The following is a 24,041-nucleotide window of genomic DNA, read 5'->3' as shown; positions in this document are numbered from 1 at the left end:
CCCATATATTTCCACCACATCCTACATTAAATTCATATCTCTACCTGTCTAATTCACATCTTTAGCATTTATTTATTTATTTATTTATTATACTGTATAAAAGTTAAGGATAGATACATGAGTCGATGACGATTAATAAAATAAATTTGATCATAATTTATAAATAATCGATACATTTTTAACAAAACGGAGGGAGTACTTGATATGTTTGTTAATTGTTAATTGGAAATTATAAATTTGAAACTATGAACATGTATAACATAGGTTGAAGTTAATGGTTAACAATAAGTCACCAAAAATTGTGATCTTACTTAACAAGAAAGGAATTACAACACCGCGTGGAAATGACATCTTCAATTTGGAACAACTCAACTTGTATTTGCTTGCTTAGAATATCTGATTAGTATATAAATAAATCATCTTAGACCAATTTTATGTGTACCTAACAAAGCATAACACCTCATTAATCTACTTGCCTAATTTGTTCGCATTGTGTTCAACTGATCAAACAAACCACCAATGGCGGGAACACATCAAGAAGAACAGACACAGCCACAACCACAACCACAACCGCAACCACAGGAAGCGGTCCCGGATCATGAAGATACAAAGAAGTGGGGGACTCACATGATGGGGCCGCCGGCTAATCCGACAGCCCATCCAGACAACCAGCAAGCGGCCTTGTGGAGGGCAGATGAGCACCAAAGACAGTTTTTTCATGATCAACCTTACTTGGTATACTCTCCTTTGGATAAAGCCCCTACTAATAACCCTCTTGAGCCTGTTATACATGCCTTCAACACTTGGAGCCAGAAGGCTGAGACTATTGCTCGTAACATCTGGTCTAACTGTAAGTCTCCTTTAACCAGTAAATATCCAATGCAACCGTTGTATAGCTAACTCGTCCGAACCCTTCTAAAATTAATTACTTCAGAAGATCAAGATTTTTAATTGATTGTTTCTGATTGGCTCTTGCCTCTTTGAATTGATTGTTTTCGTTCATCAAATATGGAGATATGTATGTCATATAAATGGTTTAAGTCTAAAAACGTCAATTTTTAAGAGAAACTTTGACCGAGAGTAGTAAGAAAATTGTTTGGATGCAGTGAAAACAGGGCCGTCAATATCAGAAGCAGCCTGGGGAAAGATCAATCTGACGGCAAAGGCACTCACAGAGGGTGGATTTGAGCCGATGTTCAAGCAGATTTTTGAAACACAGCCCGACGAGAAGCTCAAAAAGACCTTTGCTTGTTACCTCTCCACCACCAAAGGACCTGTTGCAGGAACCCTGTACCTGTCTAATGTCAGGGTTGGCTTCTGCAGTGATCGTCCACTTTCTTTCATTGCTCCTTCTGGCCAAGAGGCTTGGAGCTACTACAAGGTACTGAAACTATATACGCGATATATAGATTAATTGATGATCAAATGCCATCTTCGTTACTGTTATTTATTGGTTTAAGTACTAAAATGTGCTATTTCATGTGACAGGTTATGATACCACTGGCACAAATAAGCACGATTAACCCGACGACTATGGGAGCGAATTCTAATGAAAGATACATTCAGATGACAACAATAGACAACCATGAGTTCTGGTTCATGGGATTTGTCAATTTTGACAAGGCAACCCATCATCTCTTGGAGACCCTTACTCACTTTAGGGCCTCTGATTATGGTCCCCATGCCGCTGCATCGCACTAGCTAGAACCTGATCTATATCATCTTCTTGATAGCGAAATGCGGTTGTGCTTTATGGTACAAGTATTTTGGGTTCACTCGGTATGATTTTAGCATATTTAGGATTCTATTTCTGCCTCATGTTTTGTTGTAGGATTTGTAGTTTGTAATTGTATGTTTCTTGTTTTTATTGTATTGATGTGATGTACATTATTATTTATGTTTTTAAGTACTCATATGATTATTATTGGTTTATTAGTGTATACAAAGTATGTAAGAATGAGTTTTATCAATGTCATTTTACCTTAAATTCTATCTACAAAACAATCAATACATGGTATTCAATGATTCAATCTTTACACTTGTGTCATCCTCCATCCTGCATGCCTTGGGGTATATCTTCTTTGAAGTACATCTGAGTGCATGATAGAATGTGAAAAACTTACATACGTCCATCGAATATTATGGTTCAAAATGGACCAAATGTCCTAAGAATAGTTGGAAAAGATGGTTTCAGCTTTCAACTCAACCCAAAGTGTATGCGATCTGCAAACATTCTAGTGGTTAGAGAGACCTTTGGACCATAGTAAAATGGGATTTTTGTGGTTGGAAGTTGCGGATGAAAGTATAAACCCATTAAGCTGTTTCTCTTTTCTGACAAGTAACTGAACTACAAAGCCTGGCCCATTTGGAAAAACAAGTGGCTGATCCATATTACATCTTCAACAACATACTCGGATCCAAGTACTACCATCATTTCAAGATGGCACAACATAGCATATTGGCATTTTAATTGATTTTAAGACTTAAATGATTGGTAAAACCTTTTAAAGAATTATAAATGATATAAATGTAATTAGATTAACCAACATGATTATTCATATTAATTCAATTCCCTACCGATAATTTTTTTTTTTGTTCGGAAAAGTGAGATACTTCTCCCGGTTTATTTTATACTTGCAACATTTTGAATTTATACTATTCATTTGCTTCACTTTGACTAGCATTGATGATTAATAGCTAAGAACATATATAATCATGTGGGATTTTGTTAAGCTCGTCTCGTCTCGTCGTCTCGATTTATACTATTTTAATATAATATGTTTATAAATTTTAGGAAAAATTGTCAAAAATAATACAAACTTTGAGCAGTCTGCCAAAAACAAGTCAATCTTTTAATTATTTCTAAATAATAAAAACTTTGGGAGGGTGTTCGCTTTAAACAAGATAATTACCTACAACTTATATGAGCGATTAACTTTTTTTTTTTTTAATAAAAGTGTTTAACTATATAATTTACTTCTAATCAAAACTTTAAGCATGGTTATTTTCTCATATAACTCTTAATTAAATATTAAATAAATCCTAACTAAAAAATTAATTAATTTTGTGTTAAAAAGAATATAATTAATTAACTATTATTATTATTTTTTAAAAAAAAAACCACCACCACCACCCTTCCCACTCCCTCCAACAGCCGAGCCACCCTCGCCTTACACCCAGCTGCCGTCCAAACCACCTCCCTCCCCCTCGCGCCGGTAGGCCGACCAGCCTAGCCTCACCCCTTCCCTTTCCCTTCCCCGATTCCCCACACAACCCCTTTCCCCTCCTCGTCACCGGAACCAAAAACCCCCAGCCTAAACCCTAACGAATTGAGGATGGTTTAGGTCTGGGGTTTTGGGTTTTGGTCGCGCCGGCTTACGGCGGAGAAAGGGGAGGGGGGTTCGACGTTCCGGTTAGGGGGGAGGGGAGGGGTCGAATCGGGGCAAGGCAAGGGGAAGGGTCGAATCGAGGCAGGGCATGGGGAGGGGCTGGTCGGTCGGTCGGCCGGCCAACTTGAGGGGGATGGAGGGGTCTGGGCAGCGACTGGCGGTGGGAGAGGGGGTGGTGGCTGGGCTGTGGTGGTGGGTGGTTTTTTTCTTTTCTTTTTTTTTTTTATTAAGGTTTTTTTCATTAAAAAAAATAATAATAATAAAAGGTCTGCCTCCGTTGTCCAGCTCTCTCGTGTTGGGTTGAATTCTGTTACTCTTCTCCAGTCAGACTGTTTTATGGAAATCATACCTTAAGGTCATGTTAGGGAGTGCAGCAGGGTGATCCTCTTGGCCCTTTGCTTTTTGCTTTGGTGCTCCATTCGTTGGTGTGCCGAATCAGGGATTCTTTCGACTTGTGTTTGCAGGCTTGGTATTTGGATGATGGCACTATTATTGGTGATACCTTGGAGTTGATTTTGGTGGAGGGACCTCGTCTCGGCCTCCATGTAAACGTTCAAAAAACGGAAGTTTTCTGGCCCACGGAGGACCCACGTAACCGTCTGGTCGGTGTCTTTCCTCCTAATATTGCTCGTCATGTTCATGGTGTTAAGTTGCTTGGCGGTCCTGTCAGTTCGGATTCTTCTTTCTGTGGTGAGCTTGTTTCGCAGAGAGTGTCAAAGACCATCGAGTTAATGGATGCTGTTGCTGAGCTTGATGACCCCCAATGTGAGTTGTTACTACTTCGTGCATGTACTGGGTTTCAAAACTCTACTTTTCTATGCGCACTTGTCCTCCTTATCTTTTTGAAGCAACCCATATTTCTTTTGATATGGCCCTTCGAGCTTATTTGCAACGTATTGTAACTGCTTCGGGGCTAGGTTTTGGTGATTGACAATGGCAACTTGCCACCTTACCTTTTTCTTCTGGTGGATTGGGTGTCTATTCAGCGGGTGATGTCCGGCACTATGCTTTCCTTGCGTCGTGTTTGCAGTCTTCTGGTTGCAGGTTTCGCTTCTTCGCAATTCTGGTATTGTTGATCCAGGACCAGCCTTCGATGGTGCTCTTAGTCTTTTTAATAGGACTTTAGAGACTGACCTTATGCGTAACCCTAGTGAGATCGCTGCCCCCAAACTCATGAAGAAATTGGCAGATATATATTTCACGAAGGTCACTGTATCTGTAGAATCCACTTTCTCCTTATCTCCGCGTCAGGTTGCCTCGCAGTGAACTTCTTCATTTAGCAGATAGCTCGGTTTTGAGACTAATAGGAGATGGAAATCCCAGTAGGGGGATCACACTTCTGCCTAGTTGCGAGCGATCCCAATATCAGGTTTGGGTCAAACTATGAATGGTAAGACTTACTGTTGTGTTCTTTGCTACCGGTTGGGCGTTCCCTTGTTCTCTGTTTCGACACCGTGTTCAGCTTGCTCAAGGGTTTTTGATGGGGATATTTATGGGGATCATGCAGTGTCCTATGCTGGGTTGTGGGTATTAAACATCGGCACAACGTTGTTCGTGATACCCTTGTTGATATTTGTTTTCGCTCTGGGATTTCTGCAAGAAAGGAGGTTAACGTTGGGTTGACTGGAGGGAACAACAGGGCTCTTCGACCAGCAGATGTGTTGCTTTATTCCTGGGATAGAGGCCTTGATGTATGTGTTGACTTGACGGGGTCTTCCCCTTTGACGCTATCTGGGTTGTCTAACTTCGTCCCTGGTCGTGTTGTGTCGGTTGCGGCTCAGCGGAAGCGAGACAAGTATGGGGCGCGTTGCAGGGCTATTGGCTATGGTTTTCTTCCTTTCTCCTTTTCTTCTTTGGGGGAATTAGAGAGGGATGTTGTTGTGCTGCTAAAGCGGGTTCAGGCATTCGCTAGGACTCAGGATATTGGTGCTCGTGCAGCTGCTCACATCTTCAACAGGATCGGGTTCGCTATAGCTAGAGGGGTGGGGGCCCAGATTGTATCTCGACTCCCCACTAATTTCTTGTAAATCGATTGACTTTGTAGGTTTTTGTGTATAATAATAATAATAATAATAATAATAATAATAATAATAATAATAATAATAATAATAATAATAATAATAATAATAATGTTTTCAAAAGAAATTAGAAGTTTTAATAATAATAATTGGTGGCTTTTTTTTAATAATAATAATTAATATTAATTAAATTTTTAATAATTAAAAACATTAAATAAATTAAAAAGATGTAAAAAAAATAATTGTCAAACCGATAAAACGATGACACGTGTCCCATATAACCTGTTAAATAAGTCATCAATAGGTCATAACTTGTTCAAAACGGACCCCCCCTCAAAGTTTGTATTATTTAGAAATAATCAAAAGATTAACTTGTTTTTGGCGGACAGTTCAAAGTTTGTATTATTTTTGACAATTTTTTCTAATTTTTACATATTGTTAAATAAATATAACAGCGATTGAAATAATGTATCGACAAGCGTAAAAAGAGAAGTGTTGCAAGTAAAAAGAAAAACATAGGAAGTATTAGATATTTAGATTTGATTACACAATAACACGTCTTAACCCAATTAGTATTTGAAATACGGTTTGAAATTGATTTTATAGCGAAATAAGTTGGGAATTAATTTAAGCTTTGACAATCAAATATTGTTCTAATAGACTTTTAGTTTAAGGCAGTGATCACTAAACAATTAAATAAGCTATTTTAGCTAAGTTAAGCAAATACAAATGAGAAATAAAATTTCATTATTAATCAAATACATATTTGATTTATTTTGAGTGGCACATATTTTGATAGTTAAGCCATAAGATTTACTAATTACGGATGGAATACATCATCAAAGAGACAAATGTACATAGATTTACATGTAGTGAGTTGAGTTTATAAGTGTGGGGATTTTCTTTTGAAAATTCATACATATACCCTCAAGTGCACTTTTTTTTTGGAATTTTGGTATACCTTATACCCGAAGGTATGTAAATAATATTCGTATATGATATTATATACCAGAATGTATATAAAAATGTCTACGTGAACCAAGTACACCGTACTAATCTTTACAGAAGAGAACAATAACTCAGTCTTTTGATTGTAACAAAGTGGGTAACGAGTTTTAACTTACCGAGAAGGGGGAGAGTTTTGAGAGAAATATGAAAACAAAAATGTGGCTAACTTTAAAAAAAAAAAAAAAAAAAAAACGATTGGTGGATAAAAGAGTATAACAACAACAAGAAGAAGAAAGAAAAGAAGTCAGAAAGGAGGACAAAAAAGCCCCACAAAAAGCAGATTCTCTTTTCTGGAGTTTCCAGACTATCAGAAACCCACTGATGTAGATATTTTTTTTTTTTTAGCCTGCTCTTTCTCTCCATCTATTTTCTGTCACCTGGACCTCTTTCTTTTTTGCCCTTCAATCTTCAATGTAGCTTAATATTCTTTCTTAATCTTAATTTAACTTAGTAACTCTAATTACTACAGTACATATTGGCCTTGATCTAAACTTATCTCTTGATTTTATGTTTCAATTTCGGCGTGTTTGGATCACTGAGCGGAGTTATTCTAACTTAAACACATCTCTTGGGTTTAAGTTTTAGAAATGTTTTCTCTATTTTTTAAGTTACATTACTTTGTAAATTGCAGACTGATAGACAATTTTAGGAGATGTGAGGCATAGAGAGAATAAAAAAGTGGACCCATGTGATAAAGAGCGTTTATAAACTAAAAAGAAAAGTGATGCAGCGTTTTAAAACTTTCGTTTTAAAAAAAGTGATGTAACAAAAAAAACGAAAGTAGTACGGAATATAACAAAATCGAAAGGGAGAGGTTTCACTCTATAAAAGTCGACCTATCTCAAATCCATATTAGATAGAGTCTATTAAGCACAGGATACCCGTGATCTTAGCTAAAAGAACAATAAGAGAGGGAATATTTGCAACACTGTAACATGGACCATAACGAAATGGATAGTAGTAGTACAAGTCATGTTACTATCAAGAAAGAAAATGAACACAGTATAGGTTCTCTTTCATCCTGCTGCTGCTGCTGTTGGTGGTGGCAATTTTAACAGCAAAAACCTGCTTAGATTCCCCTGACGAATGACAATGAGAAACCAAACGAAGAAAGGTCCCTTTAGATTTTCTTGTTTGCTAGTGTTTCCTACATACTGTATACTCTGTAACTTTATAGCTTAAATATAGAGGTGTTTTGCCTCTATACCAAACTACCAATCCATTCTACCACCAGACAAATACCATTGTTTACAGCTCATCTCTTCCCATTCTATGAGTCCATTTTTTATGTTCAAATATTATCGTTCTTATTTGTTCGTCCTATTTGGATATACGGAGTAAAAGGAAAAACAAAATTAAGGGAACAGATGGAGTAATAATATTTCAAGTGGTTTAAAATACAATGTCAATAATAAGGAATGCAAGAAGTAATACTTTAGGTATCAATTTAAATCAAATTCGCTTGCATTATGAATCACATGTGATCAAGAAATAAACCAAAACAAAATTTGAAAAATATGAAGTAGATTAATCAAGAATTAAGGCAACTAATAATAGTTGGGGAAAAGATAATAATAATAATAATAATGTGGGTTAATTAAAAAAAATAGATTTGCTAAAGGATAACAATCTAATTGATTTAAAATTAATATAAGTGGACTGACTTGGAGCAGGTGGTAAATGATTGTGCAAACCCCATTATATACAAGCTTCTTCGTATATAACTTCAACTTGTGACATTGATGATTTGATGAGTATGGATATCACCTCCCGTAGAATAAGGGTCAAACTACTTGATCATACTTTCGGTTTTAACTTAGCTTTTATTCTTTTAAAAAGGGGGAAGAAAAAGATGGGCAAAAAAATAAAGCTTTCCTAGTCAACCATGATAAACGTAAGGGTTAGGACTGCTATAACTACATGGCGACGGCTGATTTGCTAGCATTTCAACAAACAAGATAAATATATAGGTAAAAATGGCCTCTTCTATGACTAATTAAGCTTTGATCATGGTCTTATGAATGCTTATGCCTTACTTGAGTTACTTCTATAAGTAAAAGACAGAATGGTAGTCAATATCACAGGGTTATCTTGTAATGGCATGATTGTGAATGTGGGAAGAATTGTGTAATGTTCATTTGAAGGGTTTTTATCATGCCATTACAAAACTATGTGGAGAAAATAAATGTTTGTCGGGCACAAAATCAACGACATTGACAAACTGACATCCACGTATTAACAAGTTTCAATGTACAACTAAACGACCACTACATAAGTACTCAGTATGTATTGTGATCAATATGGTGCATAGACAACACATTCTACGAGTATTATATTGGATTCTAGTAGCTCACAAGAAGTATTTAAGTAATAACCAAAGGAGTAAGAATTAAGCATCTTTGTTAAGTAGTACAGCTCATTGCGAACACTATAACATGAAAGACCAATAAATGACATAAATTTTAAAAAATTGCAGTCATCAAGAAGCATGTTTGTATACATATGCAATATGCCAATATGCATGTACCAGAACACAATCAATCATTTGTTTTAACACTTTGTAGTTTTTGACATTCAATCACTCAATATATTAAATGTCAAAGGCACAAACATACATAGTATTAAAATAACTACTCTATAGTCAATGACTAACTCATAAATCATGGATATAATTTTCTTAATGAAATAATCTTGCATAATTTATGGAGTCAAAAATATATAAAAAGAGACGAATTATATTAAAGAAAAAGAGAGAGTAGACTAAAATAAAAGAAAATTGAAAATATAATATTTATGTGAGCATGGGAGATAAGAGAAAGAACAAAGCTACAGAATGTCACAATCAAGAATCAACCATTCATCCACCCCTCTCACTCTTTCTTCTATCTACCATCAATTCACCTTAATTAACAAACTAAACCACTAAAAATTTAAAAAATAAAATACAATTTCCTCCTCCATTTCTAGGATTATAACTAAAAAAAAAAAGATTATATAGACTTCAGAAAAAGGGAGTTGATTTATAATAATAATAATGATGATGATAATAAATAATGTCGGTTTAATTTGATATTAAAATTCTAAGGGGAGGAATTATTGGCAGCAAAGTGAAGAAGCTGACCAGAACATTTGGGGCAGTCTTCCTCATGTTTAGGCACCATGTAGTACATAAAGCAACTCTTGCAACCTGCCACTACTAATACTGATTCTTGGTTCAATTCTGGCTCTTGTTGTTGTTGTTGTTGTTTCTTGAGTGATCGGAAACTCCCTTTCCGATTACTCGAACACGGAGATGATTCAGTTGATGAACTCTCACTATCATAGCAGTTGCTCTCCTCTTCTTCATCCTCGTCCTCATCTTCATCATCATCCGCCTCGCCTTCTGAGTAATAATCACCATTGTAACCTGTAGTTCTTGGATCTTCCTTTGCTTTCATCCCATTACTCCAATTTATGTAATATAACTCCCCTGTCTGTCATTATACATAACGATTTTCATACTATTAGGCTTATTTATGTATGACATTGCTGAAAATTAAACAACATATGACTTCTATCTCCAAATAGAAGAAAGCTAAATGAAAAGGCATACAAATTTGCAATTGTTTCTTGCGCCATTTCAAGATATTTTTTTTTTTTTTTTTTTTGGAGTATTGCATGCAAATTAAAAAAGAATAAAATTATAATAACAACTGCAACCTATCTATAAATCTATTGCAATTTTAATTTTAATATTGAATTAGGGTTTTATACAAAGAAGAAAAAAATCTAAGAACGAAAAATTCCTAATGAATGAACATTGAATGCAAGTAGTAAAATCAATCGATAGAAGTAATTAATAGAAGGGTATTTATTGACAAGAAAACATTCATAAATGGAAGAATCATACAAAAATTAACTACACAAAAGTATCCCTATCAACCCCACAAAAATAGAGATGAGCCCAAAAAAAATAAAAGTAAACGAACCTTCAAATCAAGGCATTGCTCCCAATGGTAAGGTAGAGAAACATGGGAGTTAAGTTCTACGAATGTTGAATTTTCATCTGATGAAGATGCGGCGTTTGAGCAGTGTTGTTGTGTTGTTGTTGTCGTCGTCGCGCCTACCAAAGATTGATCGTTAGCACGCCGTCTAACACGGTTGTCATTTTTATGATTGTGAATAATTTCCGGCGAATCAGACGACGATGACCGCTCTAAACCACCGCCACCTCCGCCGCCACCTCGGCGGGTTCTGGTGGTTTGGTTTAAAGAGCAGTTTTGAAGTGATCGCTCTAATGATGCGGTTATTGTTGCCATTTTATGTAATTGATTTATTGATTTTTAAGCAAAAATAACTTTGCTTACCAAAATCTTTCTTCTCCAAATATGAAACCAAATTGGAAAAAAAAAGGTCTTCTTTCAAAAAAAAAGTTTCTTCCAAAAATGAGAGAAAGATTAGAGAAAAGGGGAGGAGAGAGAAAGATGGGGTTTGTTATGAGAGAGAGATGAAAGAGGAAAGAGCGTGTAATTGTAAAAGAAGGTGTTGAAAGACAGAAAGAAGCAAACACAAAATACACAATGGTGGTGGTGGGGGAAGACTTTCATGAGGGTATTTTGGTAAATTTGTAAAATTACAACTAACAAGTTAACAACAAGTATACACGCGCCAGCCTATTATTTCATTTTTATTTTACTGTCAATCATCATTAAAATTGATTGATTTCATTTATGGAAGTCGTGGAATCTCATTATTGACTTAACTAATTTTCCTGATTTTTATGGTTAAATACATGCCTATATGTTTTTTTTTTTTTTTTTTTTTTAATGCAATTTGTTTCTTTTACATTATTAATATTGGTATATTTGGAAAATGTTTAAAAATTTTCTTTATAAATCGAAATCAAATTCAATAATCTTAGAATTCGTCAATTATTATTCACTGTTGAATTATAATTTTGCCTTTATCCTTTAACCAAAAAATATTGAATATATTAAGCTACATCAAAGAAAAAGTTCAACCTGATTGTTAAGTCGTTGCGTACATTCACTTGTCATGTGACACCCTCAATCACGTTATATCTATCTTTCTAATATACTATCCTCATAGCTTTACGTAAAAGGAATTACATATCAACTTGTATAGTTAAAACGCATGACCTCATAATTATTAGAGAATAGATTTCAAAAATTGTTAAACAATCCACTTTTTATTTTTTTTTCTCGGTTATGACCTTTTAAATTTTCACGCTTGTTTGTGCATAAAAATGTTCATAATATAATTTAAATCATCAATGAGTGAAAGTTGTAAAATGTTATAAATATACATTGACACGAATTTAACAAAATGTCATATGATCTAATGTTTTCTTAAGTTTAATTCATCTTCCTGTCAAATAATATACGAAGTATATGTTAAAAAATAGTGCAAAAAACAAAGCTTTAGTATCATGATTATTGGTTTTGGATTTCTATATACATCAATAATCTTTTCAATATCAATAATCTTAGGATTTTGTCATATCATTGTTAAATTTCGTCCTATTCTATTGAACTTATTTCGGGTCTTATAAGTTTCGATAAGTTAATTATTTCGAGATAAAATGTTTCATAAGAGTTATTCAAATTCAAATTTCAACTAAAATAAGATTTAAATAAGTTTAATTAAATTCAGATTAATAGAAATAAGTGAATTAGACATGCTCAATGATATGGTTATAAGTTATTGCATAACAAACTAAAGATTACTCGCTCATATGTCTTATTTCATAAAATATGCTCAAATATATAGCCAATAGAAAAGAAAATAACTTGTTGCTTAACCATGTCGGACACTTACTTATAGAGAATGTATTGTGTGCGGACTATCGTACGCATAATTACGTGCGGCAGGCTTTGCTGATATGTTTTATTTGTTGGCTGATATGTTTTTTTGTGTTGGATGATATATTCCTTTTGTTGGCTGGAATGCTTTTTTTTTTTTTTTTTTTTTTTTTTAATGTTTGATATGTTTCTTTTGTTGGCTGCTATTAGACATCAATTGACTGATATGTTTCTTTAGTTAATTGATATCTTTATTTTGTTATTAATTTAAGGAAATTTGAAATTAATGTCATCTCAAACCAAAACTTATAATTTGATCTCATCAATCCAATTTTTCAATTGAAACTATAACCTTTTTAAGTTTCCAATACATTTCAATTACTTGTTTTTTCAATTTGAAAAGAGAATTTTATTAATTCTACTAACACACTTTTTTTTTCCTTTTCTTTTTCTAAAACCTTTATATAAGTTAAACTAGTCAAATGTCAAAGTTACGAAATGTAATAGAGAGTTAACTCAATTAAATCGCTATCGACATAAATACAATTTGAAACTATATTATAGCAAACATGGTAATAGTAGGTAATGTAAAAAACAAACTTCTTTTTATGATGGAAAGAGGACTATTAACTTTATTGTTTTCGTGATAAATATAATAAGTCTTTCAAAATTATACCCCCTCCATTCCTTATTTACATGTCTATTTCTTTTTATTATATGAGTAATAAATATTAAAAATAGGCATGTAAATAAGGGATGGAGGAAGTAATTAACTTTATTAAGATAAACATCGACAATAATAATAATAATCCTGAAAGAGAAATAAAAGATTGGTCAAATAGTTTGCGAAAAATACAATTCAATCTAAAAGTATTTTGTTTTAACCGGCAGTAGCTTTCCTAATTAATATGAGATGTAACATTTAATTTGCAACTTAAATTTCAACAAAGTTAGAGCCTATCTTAAGAAAACATTCGTGGAAAGCTCCTTTTGCCGCCTCCTATATAAGTATATAAGAATATATGACATCTTATTTTATTTTTTTGTTACAATTAAACCAGTTGGCTCATCTACATTTCGTCCACTACCCTTTTTCATTAACAAATTTGTCAATTTATCAAGCAAGTCAACCAATTTCCATCTACTAGCTTAGTTAATTATATATAGCTCATCTTATCTTAACTAAAAAATATGTGAAATTGAAATTAAAATTGATTGAGAAGTTTAACCTTAGGTAGGTTTCAAAATATTTCACGTGTACCAAACATAATTTTTGGTTGGGTTAAAAAAGATGAAAGGTGAATAGATGTTGGCTAAAAGACGATTAATACAAACAAAATCGAAGTTTAGTCTATCTTGTTAATTAGTTAATTATTTGGTACTCCGTAATATATAACTAATTAAAATGTTAGAGTGCAGCATTTATATATTTAGAAAATATACTAGTTAATTAGTGTACTAGTCAACTATATTAAGAACTATTGTATGTACTCGTAGCAAAAGCATGAACTATTTCGGCTAAGGGTGGAAAGGAAATACTCAGAAGAAAGCAAATGGAGAACCATTTGTCTAAGACTACCATAATATCATAAGACGCGACTACTTTTGTTGTTTTGTGGAAGCTTGTGATTCTATCCTAATTTCTTTTTTCCCTTGTCTAAACTCACAAATTAGGTAGTTTTATAATAATAAGACGGTCTTAAAAAATTACTATGTAACTCATGTATTAGTCAAGAAAGTGGAGTCAGTGTGTAGATAGTAAGAGAAGGGTCAGAGTCAAAAAAGAATAAAAATAAGTGAATAAAAAGAGCATTTGCAAACAAAATAAAAACAACTTCTAGCTAAGAAGGGTGACACAGAGACACATGATACAGTACGTACGTACAGGAGCTATAATATATGGTTGCAAAGTGGAATACATAATACAATTCAGTATTATTAATAAAATGATAACGAGAGAGAGAGACTGACTGATAGATGGAATTGAAGGAAGGACTAAATTAATTAGGAAGAAGGTCCAAGCTCAGCTAAGACATGGCCATGCTAATGGTATTGTTGTCCTTGTTATTTTGCCTGTTGTAGGAATCTCTGCTGCCATTTTTTCAGACACTTTCGACTCTTTACCCCTCATTCCAACTCTACCAAATATTCCCTTTGGCCCTCCTCATTCATTTCTCATTTTCCTTTTCTTTTTTCTTTGCTTTCGCATAGTTCGTTCTTTTCATCTTATTTTCATTTATTTCTTATTTCAGGTATACGAAGTGTTTAGTTAAAGATAATATATAATGGTTGAAAAGTTTAGATATAAAATAATGACTCATAAGTTTCAATAAAGTCAATTAAGTTAAGAGAATTTCGAGAACACTACTAATCTACTATACTTTAATAAGAGTCAAATTCCAAACCTCTATAATTCAATGTAAGAAGCTTAACAAGTGAGCCAACCCTTGTTTAGAACCATTAAGAATTATATGAATGCTGCCTAATAGATGGAGTATTCCGTAATATTTTGACAAGTCAAAAGTCAACATGAATTAGAGACAAAGGGAATAAATAGTTTTAAATGTAAGTGATGAATAACAATATTAACTCAATTAAATCATGAAAGTTCAATTGAAGACGAGCTAAGTTAGGTTGAAACGCATTGTATTGGAAGTATAACTAGGTAGAATTATAGTATAATTGTAAAAATTCCATTCCCTTAAAGCTTAAGCACAGTCAACGAGGGATAATTATGTGATCTTTTACAAGCACAAGAAAAATAGCAGTATTAGGGAACAAATCCGAGTGGGTGGAGGGCATGGCGTGCTACCCCATATTTATCCACCCATACACATATACAGATGATATATCATACCAAGTATGTTTAGTTTTTTACCCATTCAGCTCTTAATATAGTGTACTTATTGATTAATTAAGCTTTTATAGTTTGCTTTTTTATAAAATAGAGGTAATTAAAACAATCATTCTTTCCATATGCTCTTGTGCGTGCTTTTTTTTTTTTGTGAACCCCAACACCAGGGAAATCCTCCGGCTACCGCGCGCTTATCTATATTTTACAATTTTTTTTGTTACTGCTTCACTCTTCTCTAGAACTTCAACCACGTTACTCCTTATATTGTTATACGGAGTACTATGGTATATTGTTACCAAGCTTTATTCTCTTCTTCTTATTTAAACTGTTTGAATTATTTTTAGTCTGATTTGGTATTATTTGATTTTTCTTTAACTATTAGTATAAGTAACTTATAAGTAATAAGATTAAGGTGAAAGAAAACTAAACCTAGCTTACCTATATATATTGGCCATTTTAATTAATATGGTACACACTAGTACACTACACCATGGGTTTCTTGTTGATTAGTGACTAACCGACTATGGTGGGATAGTGAGGGATACCCATGGCTCATGAAAATGAGGTCGGTGGTGAGGAGCCTCGAACATGAGACTGAATGAGTGGAACCATGAAAGGGTTAACCTTCTACAAGTCGTTCATTTAAGCTAGGGACACTCACAAACTCACTCAACAACCAAGTACGCAACCATAAATCTTAGTATGAACATGACAATAAGGACGGTCTTGTGCAGTGTTTTAGTGATACCCCCAATTTTCCTAGATAGTTTTACTTGTGTTTCGGGCACACAAGTTTTACTTGTGTGCAATGCAAGAAAAGTTTCAATATTATACATTTGTACTCGTATTATCTTGCTTGGTTGGATTGTTTGTACACAAATATGCGTAAGCTAATCTTGGGGTGTTTGTGGGAACTCTCTCTGATGCCTGAGTTAAAAACTCATCATTCTTACTTTCTTAGTATCAATGTAAATTGGAAAAAAAAAAACCCTTGGAATCACCCTTCGTTATTTATTAATACAATAGAGACATTTATTACTTTTGGCAGTTGGGCTTGGGTTGTATCTGGGCTTTAAAACTTTTCTAGTGGGCCAAGTTCCTATTGCTGGACCTCAATTCCTTAATGGGCTCTCAATCAATAGGCCTAAAGTTGGTGGCCATTTTGGGCACTGAAACAACTACTTAAAATGGTGATTTCAATACTTAAAATGGCCATTAGCAATAACATATTAACATATAATTACTCCTTCTAATTCCTAGTTGCTAAGAAGCATTAAAACAGTGGCTGATGCTTCCCTATTTAATTCAAAAGTACAACTTAACAAAACCTGATTACCACTTTGATCATAAATTATATATACTAAGGTACTAATGCAATGGAATGCTGAGCATGTATCGCACTTTGGTCATTTGAATATTGCTGCCGCACCGCCATTTTATCCCAACATTACTGTACTAAGCATTGTGCACCTTACAAAGTTAAAATTTCAACTCTATTAAAAATAAAATGTTCTCAACTTCTTAAGTAATCCAGCCTAGTTTTTCACTTAGAAATTCCACATCACCAACCTCTTTGCTAGCTCATCCACCAATTTTTCTAGGATAAATATGTATGTAGTTCATGTATATATATTATATAGCCTCGTTTATGTTCGTCATCACCTTGCAACATTCGCTCTCACAATCGATCACTAAAGGTATATATACACTACAAGAAACACTCGCAGTTACTATGTCTAGAGGACTTGTGCCATCAGCAATAATACTACTATTTAGCAACTTAATCGTAGGAGCATTGAGTGGAAATTTCATCAAGGATTTTGATATAACTTGGGGTGATCAACATGCCGCGATTTTAAACAATGGGAAGCTTCTCACTCTTTCTTTGGATCAATCATCTGGCTCGGGATTCAAGTCCAAGAATGAGTATTTGTTTGGGAAGATCGATATGCAAATCAAACTCGTCCCTGACAACTCAGCAGGCGTTGTCACTGCATACTATGTACGTAGTAAATTAAATTTTATTTTCGTACTGTTTGTTAATTCTTGATTCTTGAACAATGAGCACGCAATGTTAGAGATTGATTTTATGTACGTAGTGACATAGTGTACTAACTTATTATCGATCTTGATTTGTGCAGCTATCTTCACTAGGAGCGACACACGATGAAATTGACTTGGAGTTCTTAGGCAACATGTCTGGCCAACCTTATATGCTACACACCAACATCTTCACCCAAGGCCAAGGCAACCGAGAGCAGCAGTTTTACCTTTGGTTTGATCCGACTGCTAATTTCCACACTTACTCCATCCTTTGGAATCCCCAACTCATTGCGTTAGTACCTATATTATATAGCATCTCATTACAACTTTACATACTTCTTTTGTCCGAAATTAATTCACATTACAAAAATGTACTAACTTGACGCTAAGATGGTTATGCATCCATTATTTAAGCTCTCACTTGACGCCAAGATGGTTCTGCATCCATTATTTAAGCTCTCACCAGTCGTAATAGACTAATGGTAGGCAAGCTTCCAATTGGGCCAAGGCCTACAATACTTGGCCCAGAGTTATCATGCCCAAATGAAATTGACAAAATGCTGACACAGGGAAATATGGTCTTGACAATGCAACACTTTTTATTTATCTACTATGCTCAATATAATGCTTACACTAAGCTGTTATTATATGTTTCAGTTTCTATGTAGATGGAACATACATAAAATGAGTAGAACAATACAATTAGTGATTGTCACATTCTCGGTAATACAGATACAAGTGAAATCGAGTTGCTCTATGTTATGATAAGTATGTGGATTACCGATCTAACCATCAATAGTCCACTAATGGTTAAGTATACCCCCTCTTTTCTCATCAAGTCCTTCATGATGGTCCATGAGGATTGAACCCCTGCCACAGCCAATAGGGTTGGGGGAAGGCTAAGAGGGGTTATCAAGTTAATTAACTCCAGTATCATATAGTATATGATCATTAAAAAAACTAGACTTAACCCACATGCAACTTTAATTAGATCCCTATAAATTGAGCAACATATTAATGCGTATAATTATGTAATCACATATTATTAAGTGCACCTAATAATTTTTTCCATATAAAAAAACAGTACACTGCATATTTGTATAAGACATCTCTCACAAAAGATAAAAAAAAAAAATAAAGGAACAATTCTATGAGGAAAAAACAAATGCATCGAAAACAAGTACTCGTACAATAGAGTTATTACAATGAAATATATCATATAAACAAATACTTCGTATAAGGTATATATATCATATAATAAATGACTAATGTTTGCAATCCAATCCAATTAAATCATAGCTGCGTATCTAGAAAAAAAGGAAAAATAAACATGATGATGATCAAGAAATAACCAAACATTAAAAACACCCAATTTCTGCCGGCTTAGAAATTTCAAAAGCGCGTCCCAAATTCATCATATTCACTCCCCCCACGAAAATTCCATCTTCACTCCCATATTTTTCATTCACCCAAATCAAACAATCAACAATCAAACATCACATTGATCCATCTTCGAATTTCTCCTTAATCTCAATTTCTGAATGGGGAACAAAGATGAAGAACCAGTGCTCGGAATTCCGTACACCACCGGACATCCGCCGCCGCAACCGCAACCGCCGCTCCCATCACAACCGCCGCAATATTACTACGTCGCAGAAAACCCTTATCAAAGAGGAACTCTTCCTCCCAACGCCATTTTTGATGATCCTAAAGGTGCCCCAATTCACCAGACTTTTTACAGAGATACCCCTGCTCCTTTTTCCTGCGTTTTCTGCTCTCATTCTTCCGTTACTTCCGTCAAGTTTGTCTCTTTCTCTCTCTTCTCCCTTTTCTTCGTTTTTATGTTTTCTCAAAAATCTAGATTCTTGGGGTTTTTTTTTTTGATTGGTTTGATTTATGTGAAATTAAGCTCAATTGGGGATTAAGCGATGGATTGGTTTGCCCCTTTTATATGAAATTATACAACTTTCTTGTAATCTTTAGGTCAATTAGTATTATTGTTTATGGAAATTAGCTTGAGTGAATTGCTGTATTACCCACAATTTAATTTCCCAAAAATTGATATCAGTGGACGTAATTTGATAGAATTGTGCATTTAAAAGCTATGACCTTTGTCATTGATGATTTGAACCAGCATACATTTTCTAGTGATTTCTTTGGATATGCATACATTGTAATTCTAGATGCCACTAAAATTTGATTCTTTGTTAATTGTGTTTCTACCAGGTTATCATCTAATGTCAATCATATCAAAATTAGGATATAAGTTAATCTTGGTGATTTTAAGCTACCCTTTGGTGATTTCACATGAAAATACTTGTGTATGAATTAATAGGTAATATTAATGTAGTTTAGCAAGTTTTTCTTAGTAATCATTATTGTTCATTGCATGTTCAATGCTCTATGGGCTATTAATCTTAAGATCCCTAATTTTCTAGTTTGAAAATGCAATCCAGGTCAAAACCTAGTCTTGCAGCTTTTATTGGTTGCATGATGCCGATGATGCTCGGATTTTGCTTCCTCTGCCCTTCCATGGATTGCCTCTGGCATAAGTATCACTATTGCCCTAGATGTGGAGAAAAGGTGTTAAATCACTAAAACCTTATATTGACAATTCATTTTTGACTTTTTTCGTTTTAGCTTCTGGTGCTTTTAACTATCATACTATCAGTAGTTCAGTACTTTGTGGAGTAAAACTTAATTTTTTTTTGCTTATTGCCCTTAATGTAGGTTGCCGACTTTGAGAAATCAGATCCTTGTGCTGTGATGGATCCTCCACATTGGGTAGAGAGAAGTTTTGCATTAACCAGCTGAAGCTAATATGGCGATGGTTAGTTTGTCTGATGTTAAACGACTTAAACCTTCTCTCGATGCCCTTTCTCTATTGTATGTCCTCTATAGATTATGATTGTAGCACGAGCTGAGGTGTGAATAAGTTAAATGTGTGTCATGTGTTGGAACTTGGTGCATTGTAATTGTACTAGTACTGCTTATATAGTCTATACAAATGGTCTTGCACAAAGGCTATTGTGTGTGTGTGATATTTTTTGCTCAGGCTTGTGAAATTGCGAATACAAATAGGGGTCAACAGGAAAAAGAAATTTACGCTGTATTTGTCACGTCACTGGACCACATGCCTGTGTACATGGTTCATGCTTCTTGTCTGGCATATTGGCTTATGCCTTATAGCAGGTAGAATGGATGAGGTGGGAAAGTAGATGCGTTTTAAACTCATTTATGCATTTGATAGTACACATAAATTAAGCTATAAATGCATCTTGAATGATATACCTTAATTACTTACCTGATGCTTAATGCTGCATCTTGCATTTGTTGAAACTAGAAAAGATGAACAAAGCGCTTCAACGACCTTAACTGAAGAGCTTGGAAAAGGAGTTCCAGCATGAGGGATTAGAGTCTGCCAGGGTAGCCAAGGATGACCTGCCTCCAAAATCTCACTTTAGGACATACTATGATAGCTCTTTTCATCGAAGGCACTTGGGTGGGTGTATAATGTGGATCATCTTTGGCTTTATCTTTACATAGAATAGGCTATCTTGTGCATAGAAAACCTACAGAGAACTGTAGGCAAGTCATCCTTGGCTGCCTGAAAATGACTCTCCATCCTCATGCAGGGACTCTCTTCCTCTAACACAGCTGTTTAGAGAACCTCAGTTTTACTTGAATTTATACATGTTGTGTGTAGGCAGAATAGTCATTTATACTGAATTTTGCTTTGTGGTTTAACTAGAATCTGATTGTTTGCCATATAAATCAGCATCCTCTAAGATTTTAGTGATTCTGAATTAATGGACTGGAATCAATTCTACGAACTTTATGGCTGGATATGCACAATCTCTCTATCTCTCTCTCTATATTTGAGACTTTTGTTGATTGTTGGATGTACTAATGTTATTAAGAGGGTGTAATACACTTTACCGTGGGGAGTCTTTTCTTATGTAAATCGGCCTTAGCAATCTTTTCAAATTCTTTGTCGCTTTCAGAGGAGTGGATAGGGAAAGGGTAATTGGCTTTGTATCACCACATAATTGCTGACCATAGTGAAGATAGAGAGCAGTGAGGATGAAATAAAACAACCCGACCAATGACCTTGACTTCTGAGCTGAACAGGGCAAGTAATTTGCTGGTTGGCTAATGATGTTATATCTCTGACTAACATTTAAGAACTTATGTGCCTATTCCCGTGTTTTTTTTGCCTGACTATAGATTTAACCAACTCTTCATAAGTTATGAACTTTCATTCTTTTTTCTTTTCTTAAAAGGTTATTATATTGGCATGACTCTCACTCCACATGGAAAACAAGTGTGTTTTTTCATTTGTGAAATGTAAATGACTTAATCACATGACCCCTGAGAAGGACTAGTCATTTTGGACAGCGATTGAATGTTGTCTTGTCAATTATAACAACCTGTATTAGTTCAACGGAATAGAAGGTCGCAAGAGTTTTTTATTTTTAGCTATGTCTTTAATGTGATTAGATGATTGATTTTGGTCATTAGGAGTAATAGTGGTCACAAGTTAATTGATCTAAGGGAGATTGACACGTAAAACAGTCTGACACTGGCCTTCTTATATTCGGGATAGATGAAGATTATGTGGGGAACTTGACTTATAATCTGTTCCTCTTAGTGGCATAAATTGTATTCGTATATGTTATGTGATTTCTTTGAGAGGTGCTGTAATTCCTTGAGAAGTTGACTGCGAGCAGTCGAAAATTCTACTGACAGATGGCTTACTTAGAAAGGCCCAGCTAATAGAAGGATGCAGTCTTTGATAAGAGAGTAGGAATATAATAGGATGGTCAATAATTAAAGTGAAAGGTCAAACTGAATAATATATGCATATAAGAGAGAGTAGATTTTATTCTTGTTTTATTAGTGAAAGTCAAAAGAATCCACACTTCTTCTCCCATAGAAGTACTACTCTGAAGCATAGGATCAAAGAGTTATCCTATTTGATCTAAGGTCATCTTTGTACATTGCTTTCACTTGTCCCTACTAGGAAACCATGGCACATACACTGACTTAGGCTCTCAAAGTAAAGCAAGGGCCACCTATACGTCCAATAGTGTTTTTTTTTTCTTTTGCAGATCATGATGCACAAAATCCTCATCCAAATTTGTCTTAAGACTTGTTTGAACTAATCTTATTTGTGAATTGAATTTTTGTTTTTTGCTGTGAGTTGTATCTTGTATGCCTTACAACTTATTGACCCTTGCAGACTTTTTGAACTTGTTGGCGCTTTACTTTTCGTGAAACTGATCTATTAAAGTGTAAAGATTTAAGCCTTAGGGGGCGCTTGGATTGGGAGTATTAAATTAAGGGGTAATAAAAGTCAAACCAAGCAAAATTAAAGTAAACATAGGAGAGGGGGAAGTAGTGATGATGTGATTGTAAGAAGATTTATATAGTGATGATGTGGTGATAGGTGAAGAAAGGGAACTATTACCCTTATTTTAGGGGTAATAGGTTACACTAGGGGGAGGGTGGGTAACCTATTACCCTTATTTTGAGGGTAATGATTCCTCCACCCCTCTTTTTTCCTTATGTCACTACAATCTTAATTCATTAATAAACATCTTGTCTCCCTACAATAATACCTCTAATCAACTATAATTTACCTAGTTTGACTTTTATTACCCCCTTAATTTATTACCTTCATTCCAAGCGCCCCTTAGTGTAACTTAAATATTCCACTCTTACCCAAAAAACTGTCATGTATTTCTTAGAATTAGATTTTTAGAAGGGACAATATGATTAATGTAACCCTGTCTAGTGCTTTATTGTGTTGCGAGATGAATTCAGTTAAGATGCTCTAAGGTGATACAATTTTTTATGCGTTGCTTCTTCAGATTCTTAAAATCTATTCCGTTGATTGGTTTAGAGCACGACATTAGATATTTGCTTCAGCTCAAGAACAGGTTTCTGGGCACTACAGTGCATAAGGCAATTTTTAAAGTATGCAACTTTGTGACAATACTGTTTAAGTATGCAACCTTCAAGTGATACTCAAAGCAGACATACAATATAAGCTGCTGCAGCATTGCAACATGCAGAATAGAAACTGATGCAAAGCTCAAAAGCATATATAGTGCATGCGATCTCTGTTACTTCTACACTCAAAAAAGCTTCTTCTAACCCACCTGCCTGCCCGGTAAGGTGGTTACACCTTTCACCTACCAAGATCCCGTGAAGAATAAAAAAAATACTAGGAGACCAAACTGACTACTCATATTCGATTAATCAATTCGAGTTGCCCTATGAAAACCCAAACTCTACTAGAAAGTACATCTCAAATTCTCAACATCACTTGGATTAAAAACTAAATGACTTGTCTGAATATGACCTAAATTGAATTACTTGTATGCCCAAATAAGATTTGCCACCTGTCTAATTTAGTACTTTGATGTAATCCTAATCATATTTTGTTCAATTAGTAAGCGGCCACAAGACTTGTATTAATTGATTAAGCACAAATCGGTGCTCAATACAAGTTGAGCATTTTCTTACCACACTCTAGTTGAGTAATCAAGTGGAGTAGCATTGGACCTCGCATGTGTCACTTCATGAGCCTCTCTAAAACTTAATATATATCAATATGCAAAAAGTTAATTTATGTAAAAATCTCTTTAATAATCACTCCTCTCTTTTTTGAGCGGAAAATCGAGTTAATGCATTAATCAAGGGGCATAGTGTTTGAAAATACATAGGGACTAAGGAGCAATCTTGGTAGGAGAGTGATTTACCCACACTTATTCAACATCAAATGGCACTAACTTAGCAAGGTGATGAGCAACGAAATTGCTATATATCCCTTTTTACATGAAACCAACTAAGAGAGTTAAATTCAGCACTTAGGGGCAGATTATCTTCAAGAACACCATCGAAATCGATGAAGTATGTTGCA

General features: G+C 34.5%; 4 protein-coding genes across 4 annotated transcripts; 3 read left to right on the top strand and 1 right to left on the bottom strand.

Annotated features, from left to right (window-relative positions):
* The first annotated feature begins 211 nt into the window (after window positions 1-211).
* Window positions 212-1,970, top strand: LOC110711683 (GEM-like protein 5). Its single transcript, XM_021890102.1, has 3 exons — window positions 212-850; window positions 1,107-1,381; window positions 1,489-1,970. Exons 1-3 carry the CDS (start codon window positions 520-522, stop codon window positions 1,699-1,701), a joined length of 819 nt encoding a protein of 272 aa, XP_021745794.1. The 5' UTR covers window positions 212-519; the 3' UTR covers window positions 1,702-1,970.
* A 7,206-nt stretch (window positions 1,971-9,176) lies between these two features.
* LOC110711672 lies at window positions 9,177-11,413 on the bottom strand. The gene is made up of 2 exons (XM_021890093.1): window positions 10,384-11,413; window positions 9,177-9,888 (listed from the first exon to the last, which is right to left on the bottom strand). The coding sequence occupies exons 1-2, from the start codon at window positions 10,711-10,713 to the stop codon at window positions 9,496-9,498; spliced, it is 723 nt and encodes a 240-aa protein (XP_021745785.1). The 5' UTR covers window positions 10,714-11,413; the 3' UTR covers window positions 9,177-9,495.
* Window positions 11,414-16,642: 5,229 nt separating this feature from the next.
* On the top strand, window positions 16,643-17,698 carry LOC110707249 (xyloglucan endotransglucosylase/hydrolase 2-like). The gene is made up of 2 exons (XM_021885269.1): window positions 16,643-17,072; window positions 17,212-17,698. Exons 1-2 carry the CDS (start codon window positions 16,692-16,694, stop codon window positions 17,494-17,496), a joined length of 666 nt encoding a protein of 221 aa, XP_021740961.1. The 5' UTR covers window positions 16,643-16,691; the 3' UTR covers window positions 17,497-17,698.
* A 646-nt stretch (window positions 17,699-18,344) lies between these two features.
* Window positions 18,345-20,173, top strand: LOC110711662 (GSH-induced LITAF domain protein-like). The gene is made up of 3 exons (XM_021890082.1): window positions 18,345-18,914; window positions 19,570-19,696; window positions 19,844-20,173. Exons 1-3 carry the CDS (start codon window positions 18,655-18,657, stop codon window positions 19,925-19,927), a joined length of 471 nt encoding a protein of 156 aa, XP_021745774.1. The 5' UTR covers window positions 18,345-18,654; the 3' UTR covers window positions 19,928-20,173.
* Window positions 20,174-24,041: the final 3,868 nt, after the last annotated feature.

Source organism: Chenopodium quinoa, unplaced genomic scaffold (genome assembly GCF_001683475.1).
Source record: "Chenopodium quinoa cultivar QQ74 unplaced genomic scaffold, ASM168347v1, whole genome shotgun sequence".
Classification (NCBI taxonomy): Eukaryota; Viridiplantae; Streptophyta; class Magnoliopsida; order Caryophyllales; family Amaranthaceae; genus Chenopodium; species Chenopodium quinoa.
This window is presented reverse-complemented; position numbering and strand designations above follow the sequence as displayed.